This window comes from Pseudomyrmex gracilis, unplaced genomic scaffold (genome assembly GCF_002006095.1).
Source record: "Pseudomyrmex gracilis isolate BER0280 unplaced genomic scaffold, ASM200609v1 scaffold_45, whole genome shotgun sequence".
In the NCBI taxonomy this organism is placed as follows: domain Eukaryota; kingdom Metazoa; phylum Arthropoda; class Insecta; order Hymenoptera; family Formicidae; genus Pseudomyrmex; species Pseudomyrmex gracilis.
The window spans coordinates 24,793-49,887 of record NW_018020629.1 but is presented as its reverse complement, the minus strand read 5'-3'; the positions used below and the strand labels follow the sequence as shown (position 1 = coordinate 49,887).

Here is a 25,095-nt window from a genome sequence, read left to right as displayed (position 1 = left end):
TCGTTGCCGCGGTAAGGAAAGAGAGGTTGTGTGTGTGTGCGTGCGTGTGTGGGCAGTGCCGCCTCGCCGCGCAACAACGACCGGGGGGGGGAGGAGGTGGGAGTCGCTCGCTGCCGTTGCGGTGAGGTATGTCGCGCGCGACCGCTCCATTCACTTGTCGGACGTCGTCGCGATCGTGCGTGTCCGTTCCGTTGATCCCCGCATCCTCCACGGACCCCGTGTCCCTCCCGTCCCTTTCCCTTCCCCCGCCGCGATCACGTCGTCGACTGGCAGCGGCGCACACTGCGGCCGCGACTTCTTTAAAAACTCGGTGATAGACACAACCGCGCGATTTTACCCGCGACCGCGGACGAAGATCGGTGCTTCGACGAGTGCGTGGTATAAATTTCGCGGGACCGGAGTGTGTTGTCGTTGCAACGAGAGCAACGTTTGCTCGGTTGAAAAGTGCAATTCGCTGCCGCCGCTCCCATTCGTGCGGTTGATTCCCTCTTTTATACGTACACAGACGTGCGCGCTCTCTCACATACACACACAAACACACAACACACACATACGTGAGAAGGATCTACGCTTCGCGATCCACGGCACGAGAGATGACGGTCGCTGGAAAGGTGAGCCTTGCCGGATCTAGCTGTCGATTTCTTATTGTGTGTCGTCGTGCGATTCTCGGACAAGTAACGCATCCGGAATGTAATGTCCGAGTCGCGCGGGTCATTGAAACGTGGAATTTGTTTGTTTGTTATTTAAAGATTGTTGAAAATTGTGTTATTTTTAGAGATTTTTAATTTTTATACGCGTATGTAATGTATATCTTTCTGTCTTTTTCTCTCGACTTCTTTGGAAAAGAGAACGTTTTATTTTCAAACATGATTGTTCTCATTCACAGAACTTTGTTTTCTGAGAACATTGAGGTTTTCCTCCTTCTCCTCCTCTGGTTCGTTCAACTTTCTTCGTTTCAACGATTGTTCGTTAATTTGTTACCTGATGATGACGTTACGCGATCCCGTGTTGACGCGCCTCTTTTTATTTTTTCGAATTTACATTGTTGAGAAAACGATGAGATATCGAGAACGTTAGACGTGTCCGGGAGATCTCTTTTGCTCGTTTTAATTTAATCAAGAACGTAAACACGCGCGTGAGAAAAAATACATCTAGAAAAGTCTCTTGACGCGCGAGAAAAACGGCCTTCTCCGCACAATTTTGCACGCTTTTTCTAAATTCTTTTCTCTATTTCTACGCTCGTGCACAACAAAAGAGTAGCGAGGGGGGGAGGGGAGGAAAGGAAGGGACTGTGTAATTATTCTACCGGATGCTAAAATTTCTCAACACGCGCGCGCGCGCGCGCGAGCGCTCGCGCGCTTTCGCCCATTTTGTGGCGTGATGATGTTACATACCGTAATCGGTCTGACGTTAAACGTGACTATAATTATCCGGGCGATTAGCTGTCATCCGGTTTATAATCGAGTCATCGCTCGGTCGCTAATTGGTCGTTCGATATCGCTGATAACGGGGCGCGCGCAACACAACAACAAGCGACCCCGGGGGCTGTGAGTTTTTCCTCGTAATGTAATATAAGCGCGTCATTCGCCTCTCACGCGTAAACAATTTTTGTCACGCGCTTGAACAAACGATAACGATATATATCGCTCGAAGACTCCTTGAGCTCGCGGTTCTCACGCGGGATTCGGGAATTTCTCACTTTTAATTCACTTATCACATAGATACGAATCGAGAGAGAGAAAGAGAGAGAGAGAGAGAGAGAGAGAGACAAAAAACGATAAAGTTCCTCAATGTTCTTGGTGAAGAAGAGGAAACGATTGTCGCTTCGAAATGAATTAACGAACGTTCTTGCCGGCTCCCTTACTCACGGCAAGAACGGAAAAGCGAGGATATATGTACGTGTTCCCGGACGTAATGCATAATATCCGAAACGAAAAAAGAACGAATCGGCGCGCGGTCGATCGCTCGCGCGCGCGCGATCTCGGTGAACGTGCCGCGTGCGCGCGCGCGCGCGCGCTCTCGAAGGCTCGCTTCCGGGTTGGAATACTTGACGTTCTGGCCTTTCACGCAATCGCGAGAGAGTACGGGCAAAGTGGACAGCCGCGCGCGCGCGCGCGCGATCGGTTCGCATTAATCATTCGAAACTCGGCGGTTCGCACCGGTCCGCGCTCGGATTGGAAGTGTGTCGAGTCCGGTTGAATCTCGCGCGCATACACACACACACACACACACACCACACCTTTGATGAGGAATAATAAGCGCGCAAGAGACTATACCGCGCGCACAAACGAGCGGATGTTGTACGTTCTCTCTTTCCGGGGGGGACATCGATCGATTTTCAATCGAGAAACTTGTTGCTAATCCGATCGATCCCCGAAGTCTCGCGTAAAACGAGGGACGGGGGGGAAACCTGAATTTTATATCACAACGTTGCGCTTTTGACACATCGTCACCAATAAATATAACTCGCACGCGCGCGAAACTTTTTTTATCATTTCGGTGTAATCGCACAAGTGAAAATTATCTTCAAGTCGCGTAACACAGACGACGACGACAACTTCGCTCGTCGGCTTTGCTCATCGCGAAGAGTTTCTCCATTGATATTGACCCACTTAGTCCCAATGCACTCCCGCATATTTTCTCGACGTCGTCGAGACGTTATTATGCGAGCGATTCCGTATATATATATACACACACACACACACACACGTATACATCGTTTCGAGAACTTTTTTCCAACCAAAAAAGAAAAAAAAAACGTCAACCACGGCGTCGGAGATGAATGAACGTTCTTTTTCTTCTCTCGCGTTACGCACGTCATAAAAAAGAAAACCGTTCGCGTTTCGATGATGATAAAAAAATACGGACGTTTGAATGTTCCGCGAACGTATTTTTTTTTTTTTTTTTTTTTTTTTGGCTGGGTGATTAATAATAAAGTAACGCGATGAGAGGTGACGGCGCACGAGTAAATAATATTAAATGCATTTTTTGTTTATATGGTTTTTATAGCGAAGAGAGAGGAGAAACAACAAACCTTGTGTGTAACGTTGAGTAACGAATGTAACTCGCAAGTGAATGAAAAATGTCGTAATTGTTGGAAATACAAAATACGTGAGACGAGTCGAAAATGAAGTTACAAAGTATATGACGTAGAGATTGTGCAAGATCCTTCTTTCTCTCTATCTATCTATCTCTCTCTCTCTCTCTCTTCTGTACGATATATAATACATATATGCGTACGCGCGCGTATCCTGTAACACACATCCTATATAGCCTGACTTGCGCGCGAGCCGACATCAGAATAAATTAGTTGGGGTTTGATGATATACCGGTATCTCTCCCGGACCGCGTCTCTTCCTTCTGTTTTTCTCCTCGCCGTTCCTTTTCTTTTTAACGTGTCCTCAGCGCGAACGCGTCGCGGAACCAGTTTCGGGAATATTTGAAGACGGACCGCAGCGCACACATTGTGTGTGAAAAATACTTCACTCCCGTATACAAACGTTGTAAATAATAGACAAGATCTGAGGAAACAATATAAAAAAAAAGTAGTGATTTGGAAAAGGAAGGAGAGGAGGAAGAGAGGGACGCGCAGACACTGCATCCTTTCTTCTCACATTTTTAATTTTGTATTTTCCACGTTATATTGCCATTATTTAAAAAAAAAGTTCAATTTTATGAGAGTACAATGATCAAAAAATTAATTCGCACAATTTTAGGTGTGTGTGTGACTGTGTGCATATACAAACCACTCGATGTGTGTTCGTTAAAAAGCGAATGATAAATGTCGCCGGGGGAGAGAACGCGCGGGAGAGAAAGTATGGCAGAGCGACAAGAACTTTCTTTGGGAAAATCGTCGTCTTCCGGTTGATCTATCTTTTCACGGACTTTCTAACAGAATTATTGCGCTGTATACCTTGTATTAAAAAAAAACCATTACGCGCGCTTCACGGTGGTCACGTTTCTGTGCCTAGTCTCGCACGCCGCGCCGAAGAATTCGCGCGCGTTCCGAAAAACAATAAAAATTGTTGCGTGGTGTTTTTACACACGTAAAAAAAAAAAAAAAAAAATTCTCGCTAACAACTTTGATCGCGCGAAAGAGACGCGAGAGATTTGATTTTGTCGCGTCTTGGAAATTTCGACATCAAAACAATTACGCGCTCAGAAAGAACCCGAAACGAAATCTCCCGGCAAATCCCATGACGCAACACACCGCGACCACAAAAATGCAAGTTGAGACGACGATTCATTATATGGCACTTTAATAACACTTAGAGAAGAACTTTTATAAAGACTGGGTCTGTGAAGTCCACGCGACTTTAAAAAAATCCAATATTTTTTCAATTTCTTTCTTTTTTTTAATCAAAAGATTGAACGACTCTGCGTCGATAAAAAAAAAAAAATTAAACAAATTGAAAAACTTTAGTAGCTTCGAAGATATAAGCGAAAAACAGAACGAATTTTTTCTAGAAACGTTGATGCGCAATTTCTGAGTGGGTCTGGGAGACCCATGTTTTCGGAGTTCGATTTAAAATTGAACATATTATATTATTTGCAGAGAGAATTAACAATTTAAAATATTCCGTGAAATAAGTAATGTTTTTAAAAATTTTACGTATGCATTTTTACAATAATTATATATATAAATTTTAATTACATTGTTTTTTGCACGTATAGTGGTTTTTTACCTGTTGCGCGTAGTGTCTCTCACCTGTTGTCGTCGCGCGTTTTGCAGGCGCACACGATGCGAAACATTTTGTTGTCGCTTTACACCTGTAACGTTACGTCGTTCTGTCGCGCCGCCGCCGCCGCCGCCGCCGGTCGGAGCATAGGCGGCCCTGATAACCGCTACACGCGAAGTCTTTCTCTCTTGCCCTCGCGTCTCTCTGCTTTCACCTAGATCTCCGCTAATGGTTACATCCGCCAACCTGGGAGAGCTATGCCCCGTTTACGATAATTTCTTGAACCGGAGACGAATCGTGCGCGCGCGCGCGCGCACACACACACGCAAATTTTCTCTCATCTTCGAACCGAACCCGACTTTTATTACATCACACAAATACAATCCAAAAAAAAAAAAAAGAAAAATGTACAAATTTAACGCATCTTCGCGTTTGCGATAATAAATATTGCGAAATTATGCAGTTCGTGTGTGCGTTCGAAAATAAATGAACTTCGAAATTATTGCGAATCGTTTTTGCACAGTTTGTTTCTCGCTAAAAATTCGTTAATTTGTTTAATTTATATTTGCGATATCGCGTTTCTTCTCTCCGTTTGTGTGAGACGCGCAATCCACAAACGTGCACTCGATCAGCGAGCTAATTCGAACGAACATAATTGGGTCACCGCTGATATTCGACGACGGAAAAGTGGATGCAGTAATATATATATATGTTATATATATCGCGGGCTAGGTCAAACCTGTAAAAATCTAACGAGGACTCGGTTAAGTAACGGAACGTTAAACGAGCGATAGAGGAAATAGAACCGAGAGTCAAGTGGAGTATAGATTGCTTGTTATTTGCTTGTCGACACTGTGGCCGGTGCAACTTGCAAATCGCTCGTTTCCGCGTTGTTTCGCCATTTATTGCCACCTATCGCGCAAACAATCGCTCTTCTAAATCCAAAGTATCGCTGATTGTGATTACTTATTTATCATTTTTATTCAATTTGCGGTTGCTCCGTGTTGATACATATTTTCTCACTCTTTCTCCCCGGTTTCTCATTTTATTAAAGAATTTTCTTTTTTGTTGCGTTCGTTTCAGAGATACGTGGACTGTACAGTTCTAGGAGCAAATAGCATGCCGGACGCGGAGGACTCGTCATACGACAGCGACTACGAGGCCGAGGACGCGACAGCGACCACGGCGACGGCAACAACGACGACAACGACGATGACAACAACAACAACAACGACGATGTCGGTGACGCGACGTCCGCGTTCTACGGAATCATCGCAGGTGTCACATCCGGCGGCACATTCGGACGTGTCTCGCACTACCTCCGACACTTTGGCGGCCGAGTTCGCCGAGTACGTCACCATCCAGGGACCGTCCCCTACGCAGAGTCCAGGTAAAAGTCCCGTCGAGGAAACTTGAAAAAAAAAAACATGAAGATCACTCAAAATGTGAATATACTTTCGTATATCGATAAACAATTATTTCCCTTCAGGTTACATCGCTCGCGTGGAATTCGCTTTGAAGCTGGGCTACACCGAAAGATTGGTACAGGCGGCTCTACAGAAGCTCGGACCAGATCCGGGTCAGAACGAGCTGTTGGCCGAGCTGATCAAGCTCGGAGCGACCTGTTCTCCGAAATTCAACGACAGTTCCGAAGAACAGGACGGCGCATTGGACGCTGACGCGGGCACGGACAGGAGCGGGGAGTCGATCTTGGCGTCGACGATGACGGCGGCGACGACAACGACCACGACGACAACGACGATGACGACGAACACAATCACGTCGATTGATTTGAGGCCCGTTGTCATCGACGGCAGCAACGTCGCCATGAGCCACGGCAACAAGGAGGTGTTTTCCTGTCGCGGTATCAAGATCTGCGTCGACTGGTTCCGCGCCAGAGGTCACAAGGAGATCACCGTTTTCGTGCCCAAGTGGCGAAAAGAAGCTTCTAGACCGGACAATCCGGTCGTCGATCAGGAAATACTGAGCGAACTCGAGAGAGACCGCTTGCTGGTGTTTACACCATCCAGGTTAGTGCAGCTTATACTTCGGGAAGATTGAGCTGATTCGTTAAAGTTCTTACGTACGTATATTCGCTGCAGCAGAATTATTTTGAATGATGACGTCAGAAGCAAGAAGACACGCGCCTAAAATTGATGCAATGCGCATTAAAATATGTAACGAGAGTTTTATTTCAATACGCTTCTTTTTGTTTGAAACAAGTCCTTCAAATTGATCAACAATCGTTTATTAATTTTTTATCGTGAGGATAAAAGCAAATAAATAAAATTACACGCGCGTAAAAAGATAAAGTACAATTTTACGGTGAGAGATTGGTCCAAAAACAGGACGTGTAGTTATTTATTAAAATTAAAAGAGGATAATTTAATTTTAACCGAGAGAACAAAGAGAGAGAGAGAGAGAGAGAGAGAGAGAAAGAGAGAGAATTACGACACGAGATTTAAAACCGAGAGAACGTCAAGAGCGGAGATATCTCTCGTTTAGATTCTCCACCAGACTTGCTTTGCCACCGACTAATATTATCAGGAGCTGGAATAACCGGCTTCACGCATTGATCTATCGCGCGGACTCAAACAGTCTCAAGGATTTTCCATCTCCCCTTTTCTGCTTTTTTTCTTTTTTCTTTTTTTTTTTTTTTTTCGTCTTTTTGCTGCTCTTCTCGGTGTATCTCGCTCGCAGCGAGGTTACGGAAATCGAATCGTTTGATTTCGCGAATCGCGATAATAATTGTGTATCAAGAGAACGAGAATGCAAATTGAGAGAAAAAACGTTTTACAAACACGAAAGAAAAAAAATTGTTCGTCAAATCAATCGACACATTAGAATTCTCTAGTCGGACGTGTGTATTGGGCGCGATGTTAATTTTATGTGATCCTCGTTATATTTATTTATGATGAAAACATAAATTTTTCTTCAAGTGTTCTATGTGCGTTCGCGACTTACACGTGCCTTGCTCGCAGATTGGTGGGCGGGAAGCGGATGGTGTGCTACGACGACCGATATATTCTGAAGCTGGCCGCGGAGGTCGACGGTATTGTCGTCAGCAACGATAACTATCGGGATCTGGCGCAGGAGAATCCGGAATTCAGACGAGTGGTCGAGGAGAGAATTCTGATGTACAGTTTCGTGAACGATCGATTCATGCCGCCGGACGATCCGCTCGGAAGAAGCGGACCCACTCTGGAGAATTTTCTCAGGACAACACCGAGAAGAGTCGATCCCGCGCCTCCGTGTCCCTACGCCAAGGTAATTTGATTTTTATTTTCTCTAGTGTGAGAAAAAAAAACAAACATTTTCAACGAATGAAAAAAAAAAAACAAATGCGCGTTTCTCATCAGTGGGAATAAAAAAATCGCGAACGTTCTCGTTCGTTGTGAATTCTTTTGTAGAAATGCACGTACGGTAACAAGTGCAAGTTCCGGCATCCCGAGAGAGGTTCGCATCCGCACAAATCCGTGACGGAACGACTGGTCGAGCACGCGCAGCGACACTTACAGGCCCGCGGGCCCAGTTTGAGTTTGCCGTTACCGTCCACCAACGTATCGGTTTCTTCGCAACATCCGCCATTGTGCAAGGCCAGATCGAGCGTGCCGCCGAGCGTTGTTTCATCCTTGTCGTCCGTTCCAAAGAGCAAATCGGTAGAAAATGTTACGTCAGATTTACCCGTAACTAGTCCCGCCATATACAGCCAGCAAATGACCTCTACACAGAACCCCGAAGGTAACAATCCGTCAAAGAACAACACGAACAACTCGTTATTGTTTATAAATTATTTAACAAGATAATATACAAAGACCGCTATCTATTATTATGTATATTATTTATATATTCTTCAATAAGTTATTTTGTATAAATTTCGTAATAAAATTTTTATTTTGCTTAAATATAATCATTAAACAACTTAGCTCTAACGAGAGCCTCGTGTTTTTACTATATTTCTACAGTGAACTGGACTATGTCGAGAGTCAACAATTCCGAGCCGGAACCGGGAAATATGCATCGTAAATTGCAACGACAATTAACTTTGAACCCGTCGTGCGATCCGCGGCTTTATCGGCTCAGACGATATCAGCAGCCACAACAGCGAGTTAGTCAGCCGCCGCAACAGCAACAACAATCGTCAGCCGTCGCTTCTTCGCGTTCCAACATGCAACACCGTCCGTTGACAAGACACACCAGCAACGAGTCGTCGTATCCAGTCACCGCCATAAGGTACAACCAATCGATTTGAAAATTTATTTGTAAATTGAATTTATTTTTTTTTTTTCTCCCAATTTTTTCAACAAAAACTAATACAAAAATATTATATAATATAAATCAGCTCGCACGTTTTTGAAATATCTGTGATTTCAGTTGGGACCATCCGGATCATCTTCAGCATCATCACCAGCACGTAACGCGCATAGCTTCCGCTCCGGACTCTTACATGGCCTGGCCGCCACACGGCACCGCTGTCATGCCACCGTCGCGGGTTCAGAGGCTCGGCACTTCGGATCCTCAGCTGAATCTGCTGCCTGCGTCGTCGCAGTCCGCGAACCTGCACATACCCTGGGGAACGCAGGTGCAGGACGCCCGACGTCGCTTGCACTACCATCTCGCCAACATTTTTCCGGAAGAACAAGTGCAGACCGTGATGGCGCTTCATCCCCACGAAACCGACCCGCAGCAGATTTGCGCCGCCATTCTGGCAATGTTTCCGAAAAATTAGATAATCAACGCGATCGCGAATTACACGCGAATTAATCGCTTTCCGAATATTGACTCGCTTTGGTCTACGATATTATTTCTTTTCGCGTGGATATTACACACAACAATGTTACAAAATAAATATATTTGCGGAAGACGAGATACTTCGGCAATTGGCGGAAAAACTACGCGTTAAAAAAATTCCAATTGATCGAAACGGTCACGGATTGATTCTTAGGATTTGGAAGCGTTTTTGGAACGTTTGCATGTTTAAAAGTTTTTACGATGTCAGATCGTAAAAACCTTTCAGCGCGTTTTCCTCTTGCTAACCGAGAGCTAGCAATATTTTGTGACAGAGAACGCGAGAGATGTGTGACAATTAACAATCCAGATAACGTAAACAAAGAATCTTCGTAGAAACTCGGACGTCTTGTTTAGACGTTTGCGTGGGAATAAATAATGGAAAAAAAAAAGAAACGACAACTGCGCGTTTACGAGCGTGTTAGCTTAGGGCATTAAAAAAAAAAAAAACGAAAAAACAAAAAAAAATACGAGTGTTCGTTATTACATTATTCGCGGGGAAAACAAAAAAAACGGGTGAGAGGATCTATACTTATTATCTCTACTTTAAATACCATAATGAACAAAAGATTTGTTATCGATGATCCATCGTCTCACATTGAGCCGATCGACTTTCTATCTTCTTGACTACAAACTCGCCAAACGTCATCTCGCATTTCACCGATCTGTATATTTCCCGAACCGGGAAATTGTTGCAAACTTTTTTTTTTCTTTTTTTTTTTTTTCTCGTTATTAATTCAGAAAACTAGAACACTTTTGCACTTCGCGCGCGAGATGATACTGTGAGTGGCGGTTGTTCGCATATAGCGGCTGTGAATTATGAAAAGCCTGTATGTATACACACACATGCATAGTTAATATATATATGTATATTGTAGCCGTTAAAAATAATGCCTGAAGTGCAGACGATTTTTTAACGTGATAGGGGGATAAAACTTTTTTTTTGCACGTACGCACGCGATGAAATAAAAATATACATCTTCTTTTTTTTCTCACGTCACAAACACGACAAAAGTTTTTTCCTCTGTCATATCGAATCAATAATTCAGGCGTTATTATACCGCGGCATTTTACGTATAACAGCATCCCATATGTAACATACGGGGTGTATATCCGCTAATGGAAAATCTCTTTTAGGAGCAAATATATATTATACACGTACATGTATATTGTATATACGCGTGCTCCCGGCGATATTAATGTAGCTTATTGATATATTATATATATATATACATATATATATATATAAAATACATACACACATACGTACGTATGTATGTGTAAGCAAGATACAAAACAAAGTTAATTACATATACACGATATCGTGCAAATTGTACGAAAAGACTAATTAATATATACATATATTATACTTTTATGATAGTTTGTCTCATATTGAAGAACACACAGTTGTATATAAACTTCCCAATATCCATCGTCTTGTCCTATGTTTCGTGAAGAAAGGTCGACCTGTGTTTAGAACTGCGAGAGAAAGCCAGAAGAGGTAAATTAGAAATTCCGAGGATTAAAATATTTTTATAAAAAGTGTTGGTAATATATGTGTACAGATAAAAAAAAAAAAAAGATACGAGAACAATTTACCGATACGGATGTAACTTTTTATAACAAAACCTTCCGTTCGGAGCAAAGTACAAAAACTTCTATCGGATGTTTCGCCGGAAAAGTCGAAGAGTAAACCAAGATGGTTGAAAAACAAAAAAAAAAAAGATACTTGCGTGATTAACGAATTATTTATCGCGATAACTTTATTATAAATGCAATCACGTGTATACATCATCATCATCATTACTCACAATAATAACACAACAGAAGTAACTTGTTCGCATTAACGTTTTACCGCACTGCGCATGTGAAAAATTTCTTGATGGCGTAATTTTAAATCTGGAGGATAAGAGATCGCGTCACACATGCTATACATTTCGCATATTTAAAAATTATTAAAAAATATAAATTACGCTGTAATTGCTATATTATCAATATATTTTTAGTTTCTATATATAATATATATATATTATATATATAATATATATATATTATATATAGAGGAATAATGTAAATATATAACAGTGGTCTGTTTTCTACAGTTTTACATACAACACTGTCGTGACAAATCATTTATTCAGAACTAATGAAAAAAAAGTCAAAAATGATGTTGACAAGTTGACTGTTAATTTCAATTTGATAAATTTAAGTTCAATCTGATTACACATTTCCAAGCTGCAATCAAGTTATAACAGAATTGTTTGTGTACCGCAAGTTTATTGTAAAAAGTTTCTTCGCGTGTTTGGTACGTCTTGTAAATTAGTATTATCCAGGAGAAAGATTTTTCAAGAATTGTGTGAAATTAGTACAACCATGTACAATATGTTATTCAATTGAAACAATATAATAAAAATATAAACCTTGCGCGGAGCAGAGTAGGTTTTGAGGATCAAAGGATTCGAAGATCCCGTTAATCTCACATCGAGCAAGTAATAATTTACATGCAAGTAATAATGATTTGAATATATTTTCAATTATAATGTAATATATTCCATAAAAGAGCGCAAAATGACGCTAGAAGTTGCAGAATTAAAAAATTCATTAGAAGTCTCTGTGTTCTCTCTCTCTCTCTCTCTCTCTCTTTTTCTGTTTCACTTTTTCTTGGTTGAGTAACGGAAATGCGAACGCGACTTCGTCGATTCTTGATCCTGTTGGACTCTCTGACGAATCAAAGAATTCTTTCGTAGAACAAGAGATACGCTTGACTTTTCAGCACTGTTTTCTCGTCTACTTCCGACACTCTGCAACAGAAACAGAAAACTTTACGTAATTGTTCTCTGAATTAATTACATTTTAAATTGTATATATATATTTATTACAGTTCAGATACTACTTTTGTAAATTAGAAAAAGTTCTGTGTGCCGTAAAAAATTTTAAATAAGTTTCAAAATATCTTAGTATTTCTTTAACATGTCGTATCTTAAAATAATATGAATTTTTCATAGCTACCGAGTTTTTATGCTTAAAAGAGTGAGTTTAACTTTACTCGCAATACAGATATTTTTCTAAATCAGAAAAAAACGTTATATATACGACAGAGACAATCTTACCGAGAATCGGACACATGATACCATTTTCCAGGTGGTGGTTCTATAACGGAAGCAGCTCTCGCCGAAGCTTCTTCTCCTTCCGAATCTGAGCTCGAGTTATTCGACTCGTCATTCGGTTGAGCGTTTTTATCTTTAGGAAGAAAACTCCACCGATGGTCGTCCGGTGCTAATGGCAGTCTTGTCTACGAAAACACAAAAGTTTTTGAGTATACTCTTGACTTTTTATAATTTTTTAATGAATTACGACGTGTGTGACAAAACATAGTTGTTTAATTTTTTTTTTTTTTTTTTTTACCTTGACATAAGCAACATAGTGACCACCGTGAACGGTTCCGCTGTGCTCGACGACTCCGTAAAGCGAGTAGAGTCGTGGTTTTTTGTGATTCTTGCAAACCGGCGCCAAATCGAACAGAATTGGAAACGACACGTGCTTGAAAACTTTTCGGAAACCAACTCTCTGCGTTTGAAATCTTTTCAAATGAAGAATCAATACCGGAGGTACTTGTGAAATGAGATACTGCTTCGTACTCGAAGTGCATACCATTTTCGACGAGCCTTCGTGGTTCTGAAGAATTATTATTTTTATTCTATTTGTTATTTTTTCTCGCATTAATTGAATTTTATTTACATTAGAGTGCTGTCGCGCGCGTTTCGAAAACAAAATTAAAACTAATTCTCTCTGGCGTATAGAAATTTCAAAAAAATTATCTTCTCCTTCTCTTGTAATTTCAATTACCTTCTTCTCGCGAGCTGTGCACGCCTCGCAGACAACTTTGTTGCTTCCTGTCATTAACTCTAAAGCGGTGAATTGATTCAAGCACGATTCTATGGAACATTCGCCCTCCTTGGTTGCATATCGTTCAGGAGATTGATGTCCGGCAATTCCCAACTTGGACATTCCCGCCATTATATTGCCAACTTCATTGCACAAGTCTTGCTCCTCGGGATCGTCTCCGTTAGATGTTCTATTATTGTACTTCCTTCTATTGCACTTTGACAAAGCGGTCTTCATCCACGTTTCGACATTGTCCAATCTGGAAAACAAACCATCAAGAAGTTTGATAATTTTACATGTTTGAGAAATTTAAAAGAATACGACAAACAATTGTCTTAAATATGTCGGCATTATTTACGATAAACAATCGTTTTAAACATCGTCAATTACACTTCAACTCTTTCATTCTCACGTCCAAAAGTTATAAACTTGAAAGCCATCACACGACCTCCACGATTCCAAAATAACTTGGGGAGTTAAAAGGATTAATGTCTACCTCTCCTTGACCTCGTCGCCGTTAATCGGACTAGTAGGGCTTTCCTTAGAAGCGGCAGAGCTGCTTAAGCTCGCAGTAGGCGCCTCGGGGCTCGTCATGTCAGAATTGACGATCATGGAGGAGGATAACGCTGTGGTGGACGCCTCGTTTTCGGAACTCACCGCGCCGACATTCCTGTCTGATTTTTCTAACGATATTTTGATCTGAGTCAAATCTGTCATGGACACGTCAGTTGGACTAGGACTAGGTAATGCGCTAATGTTGGCTAGGTGTCTAATTTGTGTCGTGTCCAAATTGTTGTCCAGATTACCGTCCTCCGCGCTAGCAGCGTTGATGTCACCATTCAAATCGTTATTCGAATGATGGTGATGCTGATTGGCGGGAGATATCGGACTCGCGACGGCGGACGCTTTTTCCGAGCTGTATCCGGATTCGCCGATTTCCGGATGAGAATTATCTACTTCGATATTATCTTCCACATCGGCATCGCTTTCTTCTGTAAAGAACAAGTTCTTTTTGTATAAAAGTTTGCTCCTTAAAATTTACAAGTAAGACACTTTAGAAATTTTTAATTTTTTCTATTTGTTCTTGCTCACAGTAATATGTACATATTCTAAACTTTTGATAGAATGTCTACCGAAAATAAACAAACCTGATTTCAGAACACTATCGTTGTTTTCTTCCGCCGGATTATCCGGATCCATTGACGCGTTGTAATTATTGTGATTTTCATGTCGTTTGTTTTTACGATTTTTTTTCTTTTTCACCGCTTCCGCCAAATGTTTCCAAGGCGAATTGGAAGCTTGGTAATCGCGTTGCTGGACGTTCATCATGTCGAAGGCGTCCTCGTTTTCGTTGTTTTTTCTTCTATATCAAAATCACAATATTACTTTATGAACTACGCGAGAGAAATAATAAAAGCCAGTAAGAACCAAACGCTGGATGAAAACAAAATATTTTTTACGTGCAAATTGATACATATTGTGTGTAATATACAAGTTAAATTCAATTTGACCGAATCTATGTCGGATGTTCGATCTCGATATAAAAACAATCCTTCATTTTCTATTCTGAAATTAAACAAATCGTTTGCAAAACAAAAAACAAAAGCCAGAATTCGAACGCGGACTTCTCGCATTTCGTGCGGTCGCCTTTGTGAATCGAATTGTAATAACATTTGTTGCAACAACTGAGTGAGAAAAAAATAATGCACTTACTTTAAAATCGGCGGTTGTGGCTTGTCCGCCGTGACCGGCAAGCTCAGATCCAAAAACGGTTCGGTACGTTGCGACGAGTGGTGGCAGTCCAAACACTCCAGAGTGGATACCAGCACGCCGCGAAATACCGCTTCCGGACCGAGCAGTCGGGTGCTAGCTTGGTTGCCGTAAAATTTCACACGCGATTTTAGGCTCTTCTCCACGCAATCGGGTTTGGTCTTTCCGCTGAGACCGACCTCCTTCAAAATTATAAACTGGTATCTCTGCAAGTCAATATATAACACTTATATATAACACACACTTCAGTGCAAGAGACGTTTCAACAGATAACACCGATAACACAGCAAGATTGATGAAAAAAAAAAAAGCATTTAGATAATTATTCGCTTACTCGAAGATCTTCATTCCGTACTATTTCCAACAAGTGTCGGAGTAACTCGTGCGAATCGTGTTGACCTCCGTCCACGCACTGTGTAGTTTTTTTCCTGAGTTTGTTCAAAAGATTTGAAGGCGTGTAAGTCTGATGGCCACTGGTGTTGTGCATTTTTGTTAAAGTTTCACAGAGAACCGAAGTGAAACTACCCCAACGTTCCAAAGTCCCTTCGATTGGAGGCTAAACAAAACGAATTAAGGTAGATGTGTTAATAAAACAAAAGAAATTAACTTTCCTCCGTGAAAACCTAAATGCAAAATGTGATAATGTGACAAACAACGTAACATACTAATTCCACTTCGTCCTCGGAATCGACAAGCTTGTGCTTTCCACCTGGCAAAACAAATTTCTGTCCAGGCAAACGTAAATTATCCAACACCTTTACTAGATACGGAGTTTGTGCTAAACACTGAAGCACAGCGTTAAAAAAGCAAGTATTTCCTAAATTTGTCAATCCCTGAAGTACAAAATTGAAAAAATTATTGCACATTATTAACATATATATATATATATATATATATATATATATATATATATAATAATAATATATCACTTAAAGTATTTAAAATGTATTACATTTTTTATAAAATGTATTACAGTGCGTAGAAATTTATATGAAATTTTCAAAAGTAGGAAAATTCGATATTTTGAATAAAACTTGAAATAAGAAATGTGCATACTCCGATTTTAGGAAGATTGTTTAATATCTTATGTTTCTCTGTCTCTTCTACATTTGTTATCACTTCATTTTGGCACTGAACCGTTGGTGTTTTTGATGATTGAGGTATTAGTGGTGGAAGTGCAACACACTTTTTGATGAACTCAACAGTTTCCAACAACTTTTTTCTGAAACAACAACAGTCATTTATATTTTTATATGTTTAAAGCCGTAATATAATGTGAAATAAACAATTCCTTCTGAACAATATAACAAGAGACGACTCGTGTATTATTTGTATGCATAGACATTACCTGCTGCTGGGATGAACTTCAGTTTCACATTGATAGCACCAAACATTCCACTGGTGAGTATCGGTCACCAAATAATGGCAGTCACTATGTGGTTTTCTATAGTGTTGTATGGCATGTTGTTCTTGTTCCTTACCGCAGCTTTGTTCCCCGCATTGAAGGCAAATCCACAAAAGCTTGAAGGTATCATTCTGTAAATTTCAATAACTTCAAGTTACGCTCAAAACATTCAGAAAATATATATTTCTGCGATTAAATAGCTTATTATTTACTACACCTCAGTTGTTTTGTTCGAATCTATTTCTTGTTTCCTGCACGTAAAGCAATCGCCTCCTATACCAGTTTTCTTCAAGTTCTTCTTCACTTTGTTCAAATTAATAGCTTTTGGTATATGCGGACATTTTGTACCTGCTGATAATTAAAAACATATCTTATTCACACACACACACACGTATGTGAAAAATGTACAAACCATATGTAATAATTTGTAGACGTCATAAACAAAAGATTTATGCTTAAGTTTGTTAAATCGCAAAAGTTACTCTTTTTTATATAACTTCTAGATCTTAATAGGCTTTTGTTTTAACTTACTTTGAAGATTTCTACAATTTATATTTATGTAACTAACTTATGTGTGCGTGCGTGCGTGCGTGTGTGTGTGCGTGCGCGTGCATGATTCTGTATTCGGTCCATTTAAATGGGATAAAGAGATTTAAAAATATTTGAATTTTCAAACGTCTCTCCTCTGCCCTCCTCCTCTCTTCTCGCCTTCTTCTTCGTTTCGCTAATTTCTCGGAATTCGCGGTTGCTCGTTTAAGGAAATCCCTATTTGTGGGTGTGAAATATACAAAGGCGTCTAACCTGCGCTGGTTTCCTCGCAGGATTCGGTTGAAGCCTCGCTTACGTCGGGATTCGCATCTGGCTGTCTGTTACGTTTCTTGCTCATCTCTGCGCGCACAACTCGAACGTGGTGAACGTTTTCCGTCGTCCGTTTGTCGTCGTTCACGTGTCTGTTGTTGTCTTGTGCTCGCCACGCAACGAAGACTCTCTTCTACTCCTCGTTCGTCAACTCAACTCCAAAGTTCTCGTGCGTAAAAAAACCATGTGGAAACTCGGCCCACGCGCGCGCGTGCGAACAACAGTCGAGGATAAACTGTTTCGGAATACACCACCACTGTGTGTCGAGGGGGTATACAACACCGCACCTTCCTCCCAACCCTCTTCAACGGGCATTGACGACGACGCACGAAGAAGCGCTGTTTCCCACAAATTTTCTCACATTCCGAATTTCTTCGACTACACAAATCACGAGTTACGATCTTCCATTACATTTCAACAATTATTGTCGCAATGCTCTCGCAGCGACGTTACTTTAAGGCTCGTCTCCATCGAAAATCTGCGGTCAATTCCACGGAACTTTTCTCGTGGAATCGACCAATTGCGTCGACGCAATTGAATTGATCGACCAATGTAACCGGTTTTGGACAAGACCTCGGTCTTTGAATCAAAAATGCGATCGTATTTTTTTTTTTTTTTTTTTTTTTTCAAGTGTATTAATTTTTTTTCGCCAAGCGCGTCGGTGGCAATTAATAATAACAATAACAATCGTCATTCACCGAGAATCCGGTCGGAACGTCACAAAAGAGACCACCGGGTGTATACCGTAACGGCTGCGCTATTTTGAGCCGTTTCTTAACGTAATAAGAAAAGACGGAAGATTGTACGAAACTCTCTCTCCTCAAATGACGCATCATCTGACTTGCGTCAGCGTGTGCCAATCGATTCGTGTGTACGTGACGTTTTTAACACACCAGCACACGTATACTCGAACACACACGTATATTGCGAACATTTTTAATTACGTCGTTTCGTCCATTTTTTCGTTTTTTTTTTTTTTTTTTTTTTTTACATGCCTTGCTTTTGCGCGCCTCGAACTGAGAATTGTTCGAGGCGAGAATCTGCGATTCTAATGCGCGAGTAAATTTATTCTTCTCGCGAAGAATTGGAATTCACGAAAAGGTTATAAAGCGTGTATTTAGCAATCTCAATGAGATTGTATATAAATTTTGACCGCGTTGCAAAATAAATCACAGAGATCTCGAGTATCAAAGATATATCAATCTCTCGATTCGATATCACGCACACGTGTGTACGTCGAACACGCGTGAGGAAATTCCTCAAACGGGAAATCCTCCGTGTTCTCGATGGAAGAACGGAAAAAAACCTAAAGAATCGAGCACACACATATGTGAGAGTCGAGAAACAGAGATTTTTTTGGCCAATAAGTAAATAAAGTAAATATATATATATATATGTATATATATATAACTGAACAATTTTGGCTTTGAATTTCTCTTTGAACAAAAATCACATATACGTCCATGTACAAATGAAGATTGTCTCAATTACGTCGTTTGTGGTCATTTATGGTCGCTTATGATCTTGTAAAAATAATTTGTTTCAAATACACCGAGACGCGATTGCGACGAATCTTTGATCTCGCTTGATCGTGGATTCGGACTTATTGCGCAATAAAAAAAAGCAAATTTCTCTGCTCTCTTTCGTCAACGCCGCTTCTGCGTGCGCGCACGAAAAATCCTGAAAACACACTCGCATGGATTCGTTAATTTAGTTTTTCATAAACATTTCCAAGACGTGTTTCAAGTCGCACTTAAAAAATAATCGGAGAAGAACAGTGGAACGAATTCGGACAATTGTTCTTTTTTTTTTTTTTTTTTTTTTTTCATTGCACATTCTCGGAGACGTGGCAACGTCGAAAAGAATTATATTTGTAACGGAAAGCGCAGTTGCGTACGTGAGTTAAGGGGAAGAGACTGACCGCGCGACACATTCCTACGCGACGACCCGATGGCGCAGATACATCGATTTTTGATTTGCGAACGTTAATTTGCGTCCAATTTATTCCACGACGACGCGTTTCGTTACGAATTAAGAAACCGCGTTGCGCAATTATCGAGAAACACGCGACGTCGAAGTTAATTTCGTGGTTTTGTCGGGGTACTACTTCGCACGCCAGCGCGGAGTGTTACACCATAAGGGCACTCGCTTGGGTATATAAAGCCCCACCTAAGCGGCCGCGCCTCCGTTCCCAAACTCTCAATGGTGCAGACGTATCTCGCTCGTGTACGCGCGTCAAAAATTTTCCTGGCCTGGCAAGTGGTCGCACATCCTATTCAAATCCTTCGTCGCAGCAAGCGCGAATCGTCGATAAAGTCGCGCGAGCCAGATACAGGTTGGTTGAACAATATTAGTTTATATTTAATTATTACACACGTCGTCGCAGGACGAACACTCCGTCCAGATTACACGTTAGTTTTTCATTATGTAACAAAAAAAAAATGGCGCCGCATATAACAATGGACATGATCATACCCGTGATTGAAGAAAGATCGCAGAACTCTTGCGATCGACCGCACGAGATTGAAATCGGCAAACCAAGCCGCACAGAACTACTTTCCAAGTGGATCACCAACGTACGTAACAAAAAATTGAAATGCTATCGTAGTCCCAGGCGTGACCTCCGTGTGGAGGCTGTGCTGACTCGCGCGTTGAATAATGCGGAATACGAACTGCGTACCACACAGTTGTCCAGATTGAATCGCTGGTTGAAAGTAAGAAAACGTCTGCTCAAGGGAGTGAACTATGGTGCTTGTGGGTTGTACAATATTGTCGAAGAAGAATTGGAGAGAACCAAAGATGTCGACGCGAGACATAATACATTTTGGCAGGAGAAAGATCTGTGTGAGGATCTTACCAGTCTGGATAATTTTCTGCTGGAACTTAGAGAAATAAAACCAACGATTGTACAACGGTAACAAAACTTGCAAATTAGAAGCTGCTTTGTAGAAGCAATATGACTGGCCTGGATGTGTTCAAGCTCGTTAACTACAAAGACTGATATTCATACCTCTGCGACTTCACTCATTCATATTATCTGCAACAACAATCTGTTTTGCGACGAGACGAAAGAAGAAAAAAAAAAATCAGCAAGTCAGCACCTGTTAAGAATCACCGCATGCAAGTTTTGTTTCCATAACTATTTAACTTTATTCAGACTTGACATGGTAAGACAGTTCTACAGATATATTTATCTTGTTTCATCATTGTCGAAAGATAAATCTACAAAGTCTCGCGACGTGTGGATATTGATGGTTCGCTAGTTCCATTAATACCATCAAGCCACATATCATCGTACAAAGTTAGATGCCATGCATATTATACCTAACCATAATGATACAAATTGACGTCAAAGTCAACTCCAAAGAAGTGCATTGCAGAAGATAAATCTACGGAAACATTTAAGAGAATCTTCACTGTTCACAAAACCAGCACCTACTACCTACCTGTGCGCGCTGCGCAGCGATTTTTAGTCTTGTTGTTACCCCGGTATATATATCTGGGTATTTTTTACTTGCAGTCTCACCATTTGAGATGGCGGATTCACATGAAGAGACAGGGATAAAGAGAGACAAAGAATTGCTGTAATGCAGGTTCAAGCCAGGATTATCTCGGGAGATGATTCCGTTTCGCACTCCGTCCTTCATTGTATAGCAGCCTCTCATCGGACTGGTTCGGTAAACTGTATCGAAACCATTTTCTCTTGAAGTTTCCAAACTAGTCGATTAATTTTTTATACAGTATTTATAGAGAACGGAGAAAAAGACTAAATAATTTTATATAAAGCTATTTGTACATTTCTTGTAAAGTTACATCAGTATTGTAATTACATTGTGATAATGTTTCCAAAGAATTTAAGTTTTTGTGTAATAATTTTTGAAAAGATGTAACTAGCAAAAAGAAATTAGGAAAATTAATCATTTGTAAATTGAAATTTTTTGTATAAAGTTGCTGATTTTTTTTTTTTTTTTTTTTTCGTGTTTGTAAAATTTGATACACAGCCTACCAAACCTTAGCATATTAGTATAAATTTCTATAAAACTACACTGTTAAGGATGAATGCAACAAGGAAGATGATCTCATGTAAATATCTAAACCATTGTGATATTTCAAATTTTTTTTACTGTATAAGATACTTAAATAAAAAACTGTGATCTAGAATTTTTATATGTTAGAAGAGGAAGTTGTTACAAAGACGTATGAAAATAAATATGTTTTGCAAGTAACCCAAGTAAAACCATTTTTCTTTCTTAATTTCTCTGTTTATATATGCGTGACAAAGTATTAATATGTGTACTGTGTCGATCCTTTTCAGTATGCTGAATAGAGTCCTAAGAACTTAGAAGGTTGTCGACAAGATCGTCGTCGTTGGCGGCGACGGCGGCGGCGGCGGCAGCTTAAAAACGTACCTATAAGATCGCAGTAAAACGGAAAGCGAACAAGGCAAGCGAGGGGTAGTATATTCTTATCTCAATGAAAAGGGAAGGGAAAAGTCTTTGCTTTTAGAGGAGGGAGGCATCCTAGCAAGCGTGCAAACTTGGATCGATGACCACAGGCCTTGTACTGTTGGCGATTTTTACCGCAAGAACAACATTAAAGGGCTTTGTTCCGTAGCTACACATACGAATACTTTATTTCACCAATTAAAATCAAATTGATCGATTTGGAATCTATTTAAAATTTAAATGTAAATTCGTTCCTATGTGATAGTTGCACCCTGAACGAGGAACGGCGCATGGCTCACTAGATCACTAGCCGCTATAACACCAAACACGTCATAACTGCAAAACATTGAGAAGCGTCTCGCGTAGTGAGCTTCTATTTTACCTCAGACGACCAGGTGTGTTCCCAAATTCATAATAATCAATTCTCATTGAAACAAGATTTGTTTCCAATTTATATGGAGATTCGGCCATGCCAAGAGTCGTACGTACACCTCGTGTAAGGTAATTTAACCATGCAAACATGGGAATCTATTAAGAAAAAAAAATTGCCGACATGCTTTTTCCTCTAACATATATATGCGTTTGTTGTCATAATATATTTTGATAAATTTCATCATTTTTGGTCATGTCAAGACCCCCGTCCCATCTAGGATAGGATGTTAATTCATATGTTCTAGAGTTTGAAGATGAGTATGTTTGAAGAATGTGAAGTATTATTGAAGATTCCGAACAAATGTAGAGAACGCGATAGGATGTTAATGCATATGTTCTAGAGTTTGAAGCTGAGTATGTGTTTGGAGACTGAAATATTGAAGATTCTAAAACAGATGTGGGGAATGCGATAAATTGCTGGCGGGAGAGTAAATGTGTAAAGAGACGTATGTTATATTAGTGTGATTTATATGTATATATTCAGAACAGAAGAAGGAAATATTAGGTTGTCTCACTCTTCGGTAACATTGATCTCAATCTAAGTAGAAATATGTTTATTATTACCAATAGATAATTTGTGCTTTTTAATGTCTTTTTTTTTCCAAGTGTATTGTCGAGTTTATCTGTAGAATCTGAAGATTCGAGGATCTAACAACCCCCGGAAAAAAAAAACTCAAGCGTTCAGGAATTCCAAGGGCTCTTCCCGTCTCTAGGAATATCTAGAAAAACTATCCAAAGCTTTCGGAATTAAGACATCTTGAAATTTAGAAAACTCAAAATTTAGCACTGGAAGGAAAATGGATAACTTGCACTGAGGAAAAATAGTATAGGAATGAAAAACACCTAAGTAGCACACATAATACAGATGAGATTGATTGTGGTTTCCATATATATATATATATGTTTATATATATATATACTTGGGGGAGGGGGGGGTTTCTCATGTGTAGAAGAATTGTTTCGTTGTAGAGAAACAATATCGTGAAAAGAAAATCGGTTTGGTGTTGAAGAGGATCGGATCGACCCTTGCTCGGATAGATGTGCAGAGGCTATTAAAGCGGGAAAATCGGGCTTGGAAATCTCTCGGAAATTTTCACGGGCTGATCTCCTTCCGGAAAAATCACGAATCATCAAGGTGTTCACTTTGTTTGCTAATAGAAATGTCAAAGAAGACGTAGGTCTGAGCAGTTCCTAGTATTTCGGAGTTCACTTCACAATGATGGTAGACGAGTTCCCCTTTTTTAACGCATGCGCGACAACACGGCGGTGACATGCGTGAAGTGGCATACAGTCTTGCCGGGCCCCGATCTACAGATAAAAGAGAGGTTAAGAGGAACTAAATCTGTAAGTACAATGGAGCCCGCGAGCTACTAAAGTAAAAAAAAAAAAAAAAAAGAAAGAAAAGTCAAATCTATGTAAGTACAACAAAGTAAGGGGGCCCGTTCGTTCGTTCTTGCATAGTTTTTATGCTACAAGTATTTTTTATACAAATTTGTACGTAGACGTTACCTATATGATTGAGATATACACAAATGTTCATATGATTCAAATACAGGATGTGAGCGGCACTGTTCTTTCTCGTATTGTAGGTACTTTCTATTTGCTTTCACTGCGTATGCGACACCGGCCCACTTAAAACTGTATAGATTTCTTGCTGTCCTGTATAAATGAATCCGCATACCGCCAGTAAGAGAGGAAGTTGTCGGGAAGTTCTACCAATTTTTAAGATGATCCGTGGATCGATATAGGCTGTAGAGCTATCAAGAAACAGGTCATTCGTCAGATGTAAGTTCGTGTTACACCCACCATGCAAAAATATCATCACAATTGGCAAGAGGCTGCTTTTGATCGTAACCAAAGTGAAGTGCAACATTCACAACTCTCGAAGAAAATGACGGTTGCGGCTTCAAACTCGGAAGATATCATCAACAGAAGATCATTCCTGTTAGACGAGCTTCTCATTTGATGGAATCATCACTTAAAGATTAAATTATCCGAAGATTTTGTTTCTTATAGACCAACAACTAACTTCTATTATATGGATCATCGCTTAAAGATTTAAAATTATCCGAAGATTGTTTCTTAGACGAACTTCTATTATATATAGATAAATCACTTTTGAAGATTAGATTGTCCGAAGATTGTTTCTTATAGACCGAACTTCTATTATATGGATCATCACTTAAAGATTAAATTATCCGAAGATTGTTTCTTAGACGAACTTCTATTATATAGATAATCACTCGAAGATCAGATTGTCCAAAGATGATTCCTGGTACGTGATGACATCAATTGAAGATCTATTTTTAGTAGACGAGCTTTTTACGTTAGAAGAAGAATCATCATTGAAGATTATATTATCTGAAGATCGTTTCTGGCAGAGAACTTCACAACTATTGTATTCTATCATCGCTTAAAGATTTGTACTATTTGAAGATTGCTCTTATTAAATTTGTTGTTAGAAATTTCTCGTGAAAAATCAGTGAAATTATAAGTGAAAGTACGAAACATTGCTGAATATATATTTCCAGTATAAATCAAACTTTTTACTAAAAGTAACTTGCTATTTTAATACGTATTTTATACCGAAGTTTTTATTGACGTTTTCGTTGTATAATATGAAATTTTACAGGACGAAAGTGATATAGATTTATATCAACTGTTATAGATTTCAACATATAATTCAGTAATGTTTCAGTAAAATATTTTTCTATCAAAGTGTATGTGAGTGAGTGAGTGTGTGTGTGTGTGTGTGTGTGTGTGTGTGTGTGTGTGTGTGTGTGTGTGTTTTTTGGTGTGTGTGTGTGTGTGTGTGTATAGCACATATGTGCTG

At 40.0% G+C, this 25,095-nt stretch overlaps 3 protein-coding genes and 1 long non-coding RNA gene across 6 annotated transcripts; 3 read left to right on the top strand and 1 right to left on the bottom strand.

Annotated features, from left to right (window-relative positions):
• The first annotated feature begins 202 nt into the window (after positions 1-202).
• Positions 203-11,048, top strand: LOC109853205 (endoribonuclease ZC3H12A). The gene is made up of 7 exons (XM_020425087.1): positions 203-611; positions 5,763-6,069; positions 6,169-6,709; positions 7,661-7,946; positions 8,090-8,420; positions 8,645-8,912; positions 9,054-11,048. The coding sequence occupies exons 1-7, from the start codon at positions 594-596 to the stop codon at positions 9,406-9,408; spliced, it is 2,106 nt and encodes a 701-aa protein (XP_020280676.1). The 5' UTR covers positions 203-593; the 3' UTR covers positions 9,409-11,048.
• A 927-nt stretch (positions 11,049-11,975) lies between these two features.
• Positions 11,976-17,820, bottom strand: LOC109853204 (ubiquitin carboxyl-terminal hydrolase 45). 2 transcript variants are annotated; one of them, XM_020425086.1, is made up of 13 exons: positions 17,329-17,820; positions 16,745-16,875; positions 16,471-16,658; positions 16,179-16,344; positions 15,788-15,955; positions 15,457-15,678; positions 15,066-15,328; positions 14,501-14,715; positions 13,849-14,344; positions 13,314-13,611; positions 12,873-13,142; positions 12,578-12,759; positions 11,976-12,268 (listed from the first exon to the last, which is right to left on the bottom strand). In XM_020425086.1, the coding sequence occupies exons 1-13, from the start codon at positions 17,411-17,413 to the stop codon at positions 12,196-12,198; spliced, it is 2,757 nt and encodes a 918-aa protein (XP_020280675.1). In that variant the 5' UTR covers positions 17,414-17,820; the 3' UTR covers positions 11,976-12,195. The 2 variants fall into 2 exon arrangements, with proteins under 2 accessions (XP_020280675.1, XP_020280674.1); XM_020425085.1 differs by having other exon boundaries at positions 16,745-16,878; positions 17,329-17,819.
• A 1,737-nt stretch (positions 17,821-19,557) lies between these two features.
• Positions 19,558-25,032, top strand: LOC109853233. Of its 2 annotated transcripts, XR_002250095.1 has the most exons (3): positions 19,558-19,720; positions 20,906-23,606; positions 23,852-25,032. It is a non-coding gene; the product is annotated as an uncharacterized LOC109853233 (long non-coding RNA). The 2 variants fall into 2 exon arrangements; XR_002250094.1 differs by lacking the exon at positions 23,852-25,032 and having other exon boundaries at positions 19,561-19,720; positions 20,906-23,657.
• On the top strand, positions 19,727-20,899 carry LOC109853232. Its single transcript, XM_020425124.1, has one exon. The coding sequence runs from the start codon at positions 19,827-19,829 to the stop codon at positions 20,301-20,303; it is 477 nt and encodes a 158-aa protein (XP_020280713.1). The 5' UTR covers positions 19,727-19,826; the 3' UTR covers positions 20,304-20,899.
• Positions 25,033-25,095: the final 63 nt, after the last annotated feature.